Source organism: Argiope bruennichi, chromosome X2 (genome assembly GCF_947563725.1).
Source record: "Argiope bruennichi chromosome X2, qqArgBrue1.1, whole genome shotgun sequence".
Lineage (NCBI taxonomy): Eukaryota > Metazoa > Arthropoda > Arachnida > Araneae > Araneidae > Argiope > Argiope bruennichi.
In genome coordinates, this window is record NC_079163.1 from 101090964 (window position 1) to 101103960 (window position 12997).

At 28.0% G+C, this 12997-nt stretch overlaps 1 protein-coding gene across 1 annotated transcript in view; it reads right to left on the bottom strand.

Annotated features, from left to right (window-relative positions):
* Nucleotides 1-2783: 2783 nt before the first annotated feature.
* The window catches only part of LOC129959931 (dual specificity protein phosphatase Mpk3-like), a 111575-nt gene continuing 101361 nt past the window's right edge, over nucleotides 2784-12997 (bottom strand). Inside the window, exon 3 of the mRNA XM_056072837.1 lies at nucleotides 2784-4805. Within this exon, the coding sequence (XP_055928812.1) occupies nucleotides 4486-4805 (320 nt within the window). The 3' untranslated portion in view covers nucleotides 2784-4485. The remainder of the gene's footprint in view (nucleotides 4806-12997) is intronic.

Here is a 12997-nt window from a genome sequence, read left to right on the forward strand (position 1 = left end):
TACAGAAAATCTGATCACTCAAATAATATCTTTAATAATCAAACAATCAAAAGAAAAGTGACTGTTCATCTGAAGTGCAGTGTAAAATCTATTTTAACACATTTGAAAATTGGCAAAAACAAGTAAAATTTTTAAAAAAAACGAGGTTGAAAATAACAAAAACAGTTCTTCAGTCCCAACAATGGTTCAGTGAAAACGTGTCTTTACATGCCTCATTCTTAAATAGTCCAATATGGCATCACAATATTCATATAAACAATCAATAGAGATAAGATACATTGAGTGAACAACAATGAGTAATAATACTTTAACACCCGGGGGAAAGGGGTTTGGCACAACAATATCATGAAGAGATATTTCACAAATACGTTTTCAGTGGAACCATATTTATTTGCGTCTGCCACCCCTGACACCGTGATCTTGCATGCTGTCTGGTGTCCGAAGGTGGCCTCAATGGAACCACAGTAGTAAAAAAAAAGACCATCTGGGGATTGATCTTTAAACATGAAATAAAATCCATTTCATACAAAGCAATGCAGAATATTCGAATGTGAATGAGACTCCATAAATAAAGAAAAATTAGTAGCAAACTAGGAAAATGAAAGATAAATGTCTCATAAAACTTAACTCATTTCACATATTCTTCATCGAAACTTCTGTTACTCCCGACAAACTGCCATAGTTCAAAAACTCTTTATTTTCCAGGCAGTACAAGATATTCAACAGTATTGTTGTGAAATTAAAAAAAAAAAATTGTTAAAAATTTCAATCATTAAGCAATATGGTAAAAATCTTATATGTGTATCCGTGATATTAAGATAATAGATAATTTCTGACATTTTAAGCATAAATACTTTCAAACGCTTTTAATGTCGTTTTAGATTTATTATACTGACTAAACAATATCGTGAATATTATAAAGTATCTTTGTGGTGGATAACCCAACCCGTTAGAAGACAATTTCTATTTACATTTGTTGCACAATTTTCGATTCCGTCCAAAATTCGTCATCTGTAATTCTGAGCGGTCATTAGAAGGGCGCCCTTAAAATGCTTTTGGCTTCATCTTTTTGGTATCCTCTGAGCGGAAGAATATGTCCATTTTGCTTAAATATCTGCAATGGAAACAGAATATTGCGTCTACCTAAAAGCGCTTCTTAATGAGTCTTAAAACTTTTTAAAAAATTATTAATGTTTTTTTGTCTCTTTTTTTTATAATAATAAATTTGGGAGAGAGAAAATGCAGCATTATGAATGAGACTAATTACAATGCTTTTATAGAATAACCAGAAAAATTGAAATATTAATATTTTTATCACAGCGTAATTAGTGACAAAATTATATTTTAGGTATATGATGCTTGAATTTTTTTCTATATGAATGTTAGATGTAGCATATGTATTGTTTAAAGGAAAATTATACTGTTACGAGGAAAGAAAGCGATAAATATTTACTGGGTATATAAATATCGATCATATATTGATAAATTTACTAAATTGTATTAATTTTATTTAAGATGTATGATTTTGATGTAACGTGATGTATGAATTTGTGCAAATGCATGTAAAAAAATTGATAAAAATTACACATCATTATTGATGTTTTCATAATGATGAAAACATTTTTGTTATTCCTAAACAGTAAAGACGTATAAATTTAATAATCTAATTAAAAAGCAAGAAAATGAAAATAATTTTTATCTATTTATGAACAGTGATGAAAAGAGAAAAAATAGGTGATTAAATTAATAAGCAATTTAGTGGTAATCTTGGAAGAAAAAATATAATTACAGAGATTATCCAATGTTTTTATAATTTTTTATCACTATTTACAAAATTATTTATTATTTTTCAAATAAATTAATATTTTTATAAAAACAACTAGCTTTAAATTTATTTAAATAATTATGCTTTATTCAAAAAAAAATATTTTTTTAAAATGAATATTCACCAACATTAGCAAATCAAAACAAAAATATATTTAATATAATTTATATTTTACTGAAAGTTTGTTATATAAATGAAAGCAAATACACTATTATTTTGAAATACAATAGGAGACATTACTTTCTGTTCTTGGTGATAATATTAAATACCTCATAAATATTTGATGTGATGAACAGTAATGAAATAATTGCAGCCTTAATTTTCAATCATGAAAGTATAAGATCCATAAAAATGCCTTAATTTTTTTAATAATTTCATATCACACGCTTTAAAAATTTATCATGATAGAACTAGTTTATAAAATTACGGCAAACCTAAGAACTGCTCAAAAACGAATAGTTATTGAAATAATAATTCTCTCTGAAATGTACTTTTTTAATTAACAGAAATATTCTGTATTTACTTAATTAAATTAATTACCAAAATTAATAATATTAAATATTTAGAGTATTTTTCTTGTACTAATGTTTAAAAGATTAAGCAAAGCAGACGTGTTAAATAAACATATCATTTCTCAATCATTACAAATTATAATTTGCAGATATTTTAAAGTACGTAAAATGATTTAGAAATAATAATAATAATGAGCACATAAATCGAACCAAATGAAAACTTTTCGCAATGAAAAAGAAGTAATAAAGTGGCTTAATAACATTTCGAAGAACTGAAAGCGCTTTAATAAGTTTTATAAGCGAATTGAAATGTCTGAAAAAAAAACTAATCGTAATTAATTTGGTTAATACTGCCTGAAACATTAAAAAAAAAAGATAGAAATTCAATTTAATTCTAAAAGAATCAAGGCTATTATTTTAAAAATCATATTTATTTATCCCGCAAATATAAAGAAAAATTGCAACTCATAATTGCAATATGTTTTATTAGAATTGTCTTTATATGTCTTATCCATGTTTTCCTTTATGAAAATAATTTCTTATGATTATTTATTTAAATTAATTTTGGACTTCATTATCTTAATTTTCTCTTTCACTCTCTCTTTAAATTCTTTATCACAAACAATCTTGACTTCTGTTTCTTATGCAGAATTTATGCAAGATGTCTATTCGAATTCTGGATCAGCAGCTAATTATTAAACCGTTAGAGATAGGCGTGTATTTCTGATTGAAAAAGAACTTTAAACGAGTTAAAGAATTATATTATACTTTCTTTCAGCCAATAAATGCCCTACTGAAAGAATTACCCCCCAAAATTTAAAGCTTCATAACTCGGTCAATTTTAATGGCAGAAGAGTGGATTTCTTAAATGATAATTTGCCAAAGAACATTTTTCTATATAGGGCTAATAAGCCAGAGGACTATGAACATATTTCTAATTGTTTAGAAATTAACCATTGAACCAGGATTAAAATGGATCCGAATATTCATAAAATATTTACAGGAATACATGACTTTAAAATGTGTATTTAACTTTTTAAATAGCAAACATTTAAAAGTTTTAGCATTTTTGATTATACTCTCAGGCGATGAAGTAGATAAATCCATCATTATACAGATATTTTATAAAAAAATATGATAATTAAATCTTGATTTAGCATATTTACAGTACATCAAAATAAATAATGAATTTTGAATTCATAACTTTTAAAGATAAGCTGCCGATATGACATTGCGCCCTCGCAACAAGTGAAATATTTACAAGAATAAATTCCAAATCAAATAATTTTACACTATCCCTCAACAATTTATATATTATATTTTGTTTCATATAATAATATTCTTTTTCATAAACATTGCACTTCATCAAACTCTAAATAAAATCCGGAAGGAACAGATTAATAATAATAATTATTTTTAATGCTAAACTGTTATGAGTTAATTTTTTTATAATATATGGATGTAAATTAAAATGAATTAACTAACTATATTTCATTCCATTTAAAATCTACCGATTCATCGCATTCGTTTCATGCTGCCAAGAATTAAAAAAAAATTATTGCACATTAAAAAAATTAATTCAAACATGCAGGAGTGTAAAATGAGTAAAAGTTTTGTACTAAGGTATATAATGAGTGACTTAATTTTTTTTACAAATAGATCAATCCCCCCAAAAAAGCAATTGAATGACATTTAACAAATGATACGATACATATGTATATAGATATTATATATCAACAGATAATGTACACAGACTAGATTAAATATATAGACCTTATGGGAATCTCATGCAAGAAACAAAGAACTTTTTCCAATCAGTTTCCTTGCTGCATGAAGCCGTTGAATTGTGCCGGCACAATCCAGGCTGTGGGTAAAAATCATTAAAAATGCATTAATTTTACTTCATAAAATCAATAACAACAATAATTAAAATTCCCACCAGCAGCTTTAGGAATCTTTTTAAAGAAAATGTTGTTTTTTTTCTTCCCATAAGTAACAATGAATATCAACAACACTTATTGGAATAATGACACTGAAAATAGTTGGCACCTAATTCACACAACTGAAATCGATGGAATGAATCAATTTGGTAATTTTTCTTTGGAAATTCTTGAAGAATTTCCTGTGCTTCCAGAAAGCTCAAATCACTTACGACCAGAGGTTAACATCGACCCCAGAATCTGGGGTTGAATGAGTAAAAGGGAGGAAGTGGAACGCACAATAACACGGACTAGCTTGGCACAAGCAGTATGATGGGCCGAGGTTCAGCTGGCGCTCGAAAATCATCAGTTGACTGATGAAGTTGAAATTTGGAGCAATATTACCCTTCCTCTGACGAACGAAATCGAAAGCATCATTCAAGGACATCCTCAGCTTTTGCATCAGATAAGCCAACGTAATGGTAACGGAGCGGCTGATGCCTGCCACGCAATGCACCAAAATGGCCTGGTTGTTTTGGCGAGCCCGATCTGAAAAAAAAAAAAAAAAAAAAAAAAAATAAGAAGAAGAATTATTACCAAAATCTCGTCGTCCAGTTCGAAAAAGTTATTGACACTTTGTTTCAAAAATTAATGTTTTTAAAATGCAGAAAAAATTGCTTATTTGGATTAATTCTGTTAAATTAGAACCGAATTAAGATGCCATGTTAAACTATTGGAAGAAGTCTTATCAGCATTTCAGATAACGAAGATCAAATCTAAAATGCCTTCATTTTCATTAGACTTTGATGCTTGATAAATATGAGAAGATCTGGGCAATGCAATATTTAACATCGCTGTGTTCAGTCTAGTCGTACTGACATAGCTACACTGTAAAGTAGAAATTTTGAAAGACTGAACTTAGAATAAATAAAGAACATTTGGTGGGAGAATCGAAAAAAATTATTATTTTATCATAGTTTTTACTTTGATTTTATTACTTGTCTACGCTTTAGTAATACCATCATTTAAGCAAATGTGTGATTTTAAAATGTTTGTTGATAATGCAATAATATAAATTTTAAATACTGAGTAAGATTTAAATCGACAAAAAGTTACTTTGATATATTAATTTGTGAAAATTTTCATTATTTTAATTTAAATTAGCTCTTAGTAACAGGAAAAAATTGCTTTAAAATATATTTGTTACCCAAGATATTTTTTTAAGTATTTGCTTAAAATATTCTGTGGTTGATGCTAGATCCATTTCAACAGTTAAATTAAACCAACAAATTAATATCATATTATGAATTCGATTGCTGTCAACTTGGACAATCGAATGGGAAAGGATAAATTAATACAGATAAACGAACATAAAATGAAAAAACAAAATAAAAAATTACGGTTGGCAGTTTATGAACGCTAAAAAAATCCTTAATCTCTTCCTCTTAATTGCCAAGTTTAAATTATTTCTTCTTTAATTGTGCATTCTTGCTTCTTCTTAAATAACTTCGAATTTCACTAAGCCGGCATATTATTCATCAAGTTGCGCACATTATGCAAAAGACGATGAGCCAACGTGATAAAACGCTACGTTGTCACTCCCTGAGTGTTTAATGAGGTATTGTTTGTGAAGAGTACCCATCATCTTTTCTTGGCAGCAAAATAGAAACACGAAGTAAGATTTAAACAGCAAAAATGATGTGGCTGTTCCAACACTGTTTGCGGTCAATATCTGATCGGTCGAAGATGTGAGCGAGGTGCGGGGACTTGACCTCTAGGGTTTTGAGACTAATCTTTTTTCGCATGCAACGACAGTGAAACCGGAAGCAATTTCAAACGTTTCTCAAGGATGCGAGGAAGTATCATGTGTCCTCACAGGGAAAAATATGCGACACGCAATTTTGAATTAAAATGTTACCCGAAGGTTGGGAATTCGGAGTCACCAATATTATTGTATACAGGCGTCCTAAGACTAGAAAAATAATAACGAAATGGGGCGAAAACTAGTAAATACAATTGTTAGAATCCATTAAATACAATAGAATTTCTACAGAGTATCGGATTTCTCTCAAAAAACAATCAAACAATTTTTTAGAAATCTTTTCACTAATTTTTTAACACACAAATTTTTCAGAAAAAATTTATTCCGGATCCAGTAGGAGCAGTGCAGGAACGAAATGAAAAAGTTTTTTCGTAAATCAATGCTCCTATTCGACTAATAAAAAAATCTAGTTACTTATTCTTGGGAGCAAACATCTCAAAGGTACATCGTTAAAAAAAATGTAATTTTCAATATTTTACTGAAAAAAAAATTAGGATTTATTTTTCAGCACTTAATTTTGCATCATTTTAAATTAATTTTGAAAATGTTAAAATAAATAAATAATTTATAAAGTTTCTGACACGAAGTGTGGAAGATTTTTAATTAAGAAATACTAATTAAATTATAAAAGTTATTTAATTGATTAATAATTACTTAAAAATTGAAGCTCACAATATTTTTTGATAATTTTCAGTATTCATTTTTTTTTCATTTATAAAAAATTAAACAAGTACCCCTGTAAATTAAAAAAAATTACGAAGTATAAGATAAAATTAACTCTTCAAAACAATACCATTCATAATTGAAAGAATAAAATAATAGAATATTCTTTTCTTCTTTCATAATAGAAAGAAGAAGAAAAATAGAACACCAATAATAAAAAATATTTCATTTTCTCACTTGAATATTTTAATCTAAGTTTATATTAAATATAAAATTTTAAAAAATATAATCATAAAGACATACATTTAGTTTAGTAATGTTAGCGTTCCATTTTGAAAAAAAGCGAGGCATAATAAGTATTTAATGCGAAACATTCTGAATTAAAGAACTCCCAAAGGAAAAAAAAAGTTAAACTTTTACCAAAGGCATTTTCATCAATTCTACGTATTTTTCATCAATCTATGCGATTTATATCTCTTGTTTTTCTCCCTCTTTGAAAACAAACCAAACTGCAGATTTTGTAGGATTCATATCTCTCTACCTATTACTCTTTCTAAATTCATCCGTTTTATGACAGTAAATCAAGTTGGTAGTTTTTATGCGAAAATTATTTCAACTTTCAGTCTTGTTATTAGCTGCCATAAAGTGTTTAGACGATAAATGGATTCTGTAAACAAACAGCAATTCAGCTAAGTCGTTAGCTACGTGTAATAATTAACAATAGAAATGCCACAGGCGACTTTCTGTCTCTAGCTGCGACCTTCTAAACGAATTTGCCGCCAGTTGGCCACTCATCAAAGACTGCTAAAAAACACATTCGTGAGATGATGCGTTTGTAACGCCGCATGACTCCTTCATTCTATCATGCCAACTTGACATTTTTTTTCAGCTCCTCAGAGATTATTTCGAACTTTAAATTATTTTGAGGCACTTTACTACACGGCTGAAAATGCTACACCAAAATTTTTATTAGTTACGAATTAAATTGTTGTTTTGTTTTAAATTCAGAATTAATTTAATAAGATTCACTTACTTCATCTTTAGGATTTAATAAGATTCACTTCAATTAAAAACAAAATGATATTTGAACCCGTTTAGATAAATATGGGTGGCACTAGAAAGATATAATCAACATTTTTTAGTTGATTATGTTATAGAAATATCTAAAAACGTTCCGAAGAAATATAAATACAAATTTTAACTACAGAGAATATAAAGTGTTAAATATGAAATGATAAAACTAAATGTGCTTTCTAAAAACTTTTAGTTAACATCGCATCTTTCACGTTCGTAACAATGCAGTAGTTCAGTTTCATGTTCGTACAGTTCGTAACAATGTAATAGAATAACATAACGATTATGATTGTAACGTTTGTATCCATGTTTCTAATTTGGAAGATTTTGTAACAATGGCCTTTTGTAGAGTACACAATTTTACAAAAATAGAACCTTCTGTTGAATCTTTTTGATTAATTAGCCTTTAAATTTATTGATTTAATCATATTTAAATTCTATAGAATGACGCCAACATAAAGTAAATTTGAATATTGGTAAAATGTGGGGAAAAAATATAATATATAGACGTATTATTTATTTCAGTATTTAAAAGAATTTATAATATAGCAGCCTCTCGTTCAGCACTGTGAAAGTCAAACTTCGTAAATATGAACAATCGTTATAAAAAATTGAGATTGGAGATTGAGATTATTGAGGATCTATAATAAAAATTTATTTATTATAGATTCTTGTGCAGATAAATTTTCCGATTCTCCAAGGTCTGCTATTATCTTAATTCATTCAAAGCGAGACCTCTTTGTCCGAGAGTCCACTATGATAAATTATAAATAAAAGATTAGAATTTCAAAAATAAGTTAAATACAAAGTCTATCTGGCAATACATGTTTAATTCAGAAGTATTTTAACGCTTCGGGCCATATTTTTATTGACATATGTATACACACAAGCGTTGATAGAAATATCTTGGGTTGCGTCCATAAGCAGTTAACAACGACCTTAAGTAGACAGTAAGAACTTTAAGTGTGCTTTCGATTTTTTTAAAACTAAATTTATAATGCATTCAGTTCTCATCAATGAAACATTAAAAAAAATCCTAATTCCAATTAAGAGAAGAACGGAAACAATCATTAGTGTTTTGCACAGTAGTTTTCTATTTTGTTTGATCGAAAGGAAAAATAACTGAATTCCTTTTATAAATACCGTTCCCTGAGAACAATAATGATGAATTTAGTTCCCTCAAGTCGCGATATGAAGGGTGAGCGTATCAGCTGCCTGTAACTAGAGGAGTGGGGAAGTATAAAGGGTTCACCACAGCCTGCGTTTTAATTTCCGTTGCGACTCCCGTACCCCAAACGTTGAGGTTCGGGTATCTCCATCATAGAGAACAAATAATTAAAATTTTTCAAGAAGAGAAGTAATTTATTTAAAACCTAGCTTTTAAGCTTTAAAATTGATTGAAGTACAAAAAGAAAAAAAAATTCGTTAAATGCACTATATTTTAATAACTTTAAGTATTGATTAAAGAAATGCAGTGTATAGTTTATAAAATCAAATATATTGTTGTATTATATGCTAAATTTTAATGCTTGTCTTCTCAAATTAAATGATGAGATGTTGAATAGTCTAGTTCTCTAGTATGGCGCAAAGTGAGCTAAGAACAACATCTTAGCGTAATGCTGAGAAATCTTCTTTGAAAATTTTACAATAGTACAAAGTAATAATATATTATTTATGGCATGATATTAACGAAAATAAATGTTTTCATTGTATATGCTCTGGAAAAATATCCACCTTTTTCCAATTAACCAGCTAACTGTTTTCGAAGAGTATACTCGCCATGGAAAAAGTGCACCATTTTGCGTTATGACGACTTTATTCACTGACAATTATTTTATTTATATAATAATTGTTTAATTATTATGTTTAAAATTAATTATTTATTATATTTACATAATATATATATGCTTATGACAATTTAGATACACGTTTTCCGAAGAGGTCGAAACATTTAACTAGTTAAACAAACAATTAGCAAATTTTATAAATCTTCTCATGAAAGTAAATTATGCATGCATTTTACAATACAAGCATCACTCGGATTATTTGCAGCTATCCGTGTTTAGAGACCAGCTGATTTGCCGGAAATATTGGTTGTGTTTCATTTTAATAAGATCTCTAAAGCATAACTTGATGTGCATGATGCATTCAATAAAATATTTTCTCATAAAATTGTGATTGGCATTAAAACTATAGTATTATTATTAACTTTACGTCCGGTCTTTTTATTGTGTTTTTAAATCTTCCGAATGTAGTGAAATTCCACAACATCACAAGGCCTTTAAAAACTAGACTTTCCGTCTATTTCATCTGTCTTCTAAATGCGCTGTCTTTCTCAATACCGTAACTTAATTTCCTTTTTATCTTGTAAAATGAGCATATAATAAGCAATACCTTTCTTTCTTAACTTTCAGCAACCACGTGATTAAATAGTTGAATGAGCAACGATGATGCAAAAGATTTGGATTCACCAGCAATAATAAGTATTGTTGAAAATTGAACAAAAAATATTTATAAGAAATTATTAAAATTCTGGAAAAATTGCATAGCAGTTAAATCATTGTCATTAAAAACACAAATTTTTAATTTTAAATCATTTTTTTTTGCGATAATATTTTCAGAAGTTATTGTGGAAAAATTACAAAGTTAAATTAATTTTTTAATTAATTAAAATTCTAATTAATTTTGATTTTTAAAAATTCACCCCGAGGTGCACATTCTCACCCTCCAAATAGTATTGGTATTTCTTAGCCAATAGACAGAAAGATACACATTCTTTTTTCATTATTAATAGAGATGTAAGTGCGCAAATCTGATGACCCATGGAGCCTTCAAACTAACTCACGCATGGATAAGAAAAAGGAATTGTAGGCACGCTATCACAGAGATCCATAGATATGTCACAGCAATCAAAAGAAAATACGAAAGATCAAACGACTGAGCTTTCTTTTTATTCCTGTGTCAAAAGAAAAACCTATCTTTCAAAACGGGAGCACTGTATCACTTTGATTTTTATAGATCACAGATGTAGTTTCCGTGACATCTCTTTGGCAAGAATGATGAAAGACTTCTCATTCAATTCAAAAGAATAAAGTAACAGTCGAGTAACATCAACACCTAACTGTAGTAAATTGAACTGGCATGACAGAATTTATTCAGTGCAGGTATACATTAGTTTTCAATATGTGATTGAGAAGAATTCGTCACTGCATTGAAAGAAACCATTTGCCTCTATCTCTGAGCAAGTTTTTCATTTTTTTAAATAGCAGTTTTTTAGTACTTGTTCATGATTGTGAGTGATATAATAAAAAAGAATTTGTAATTCATTTTCTTTAAATAAAATTGTTTTTTTTTATTTTGAATAAATTAAGGCATTTATACAGTTTTAGTTAGCATTTTATACACTTTTTACACTTTATACACTTTTTTTCACGCTTGTGAAGATGTAATTTTATAATCGATTTTTTATTCATTTCCTAATTTGCTAGAGTTTTGAAATTTTGTGAAATGCATTTTCGATTTCTATAAATGAATTTGATCTTTTCAGAATTAAACTCTCCATTAACAGATTGACGCAATTAAATTTTGATTCCATGTTAGTGACACAATCTAGTAGAGAACTTCAAAAAAAATCCCCATAATATTTTACATCATGTAAAATGATGAATTATAAATTGAAGATTAAAGAATGGAAAATAATTAAAGTAAAAGAATCTACTTTTAAGCACATTATAAAAATGTATTGTTAAAAATTATTTTTATTATATTTATTTTTATCTGCATTTAATGACATTACTAATTAATCAAAACAAGAAAAAAATGAGCTCGTTACAGATAAAATTTACCTACCAAAACTTATAAAACTTATCAACAAGAACAATTTTATATGATAGTGAGATGATTGTATATTTTCAGAGAAAAAAAATTTGTAAAGCATGTGACTTAAAAAGTAATAAAAAAAATCGTTTTGCTAGCATTTAATTACATTAGCAAAAAACAGTCAAAAAAGAGAAGAAAATTTAAATCTTCTCCACAAACAACAGGAATATGTTAAAATTACGAAAAAATATTTTTATAAACTTTTATGCTACGAAAGAAATTTATTCAATGTGATGATAGCATCTTTTGAAAGAAAACAACAAAAACAAATATTAGCGAGGTTTTGACAAAATCAAGGTGTTTTTTTATATATATTTATCACCAATCATTAAAACCCGAAAAAAAACAGTAACAAATGCTATTAAATACGATAAAAAAAATTATGAAAGAAAGGAACGTGTTATTTTTTTTAAAAAATCACATAGGTCGAAAAAGATTGACAAAATGAGAATTTTTTTTACAAGCATTTAAATGCGCTCTAATCAATATACTAGAAAACAAAATGATTACCACAGCGTTTTATATATGACAAAAAAAATGTTAATTGTTTTTCCTCAAGCAATAGGGATGCGCCAAAAGAAAACACCGCAACCCCTTTAGACCCAGACAATAATTCTAGAAAAAAAAATCATAGCCTTGTATTCAGAATAAAATTGAACTATTTAATACTCATGACAGCGTATTCCGAATACATTTAATTAATAAATAAAATCTTCATTTTCAGGAACTGTAGATATATATTTTTTTTTTTTTTTGACATGGGAATATGGAAATGAGAGAAACAGCATAAATATGAATACCCGCCGGCTAAAAAAAAAAGGGCAAGATGAGATCTAAAAATAGCAACCACATCGCGGAAAGAAAAAATCGATCTCTACTCCGTTGCGACGTCTCTACAAATTGAGAGAAAAATCTTACGCAGAGCTCGGAATCAACGCATTAATAATGTAAAACTCTTAAAACAGAGAGAGCGACAGAGTTTTTTTTATTTTGTTCTTTACACCCACTTCATAGACTTTAGAGATATTTATAGCAAACATTTCTTTTTAGGAGAGCAAAATGCCACCTACAGACCTATAAATTACTCAAAGCTGCACAAGAGATTGTGAATATTTTAACTAATAAGGATTTTTAGTTTTGCACTCTTTGAGACCAGTTTTGCTCTGATTTGACAAACAGTATCGCAAGTTAATTAGCAAAGCGTGACTCTCTGGATTCATTTTATTTCTCCCTGAGAAATATTTTTATTCGAATTTCAAACAAAAAAAAAATAACGATACATAGAAATGCAAATTATTAAATG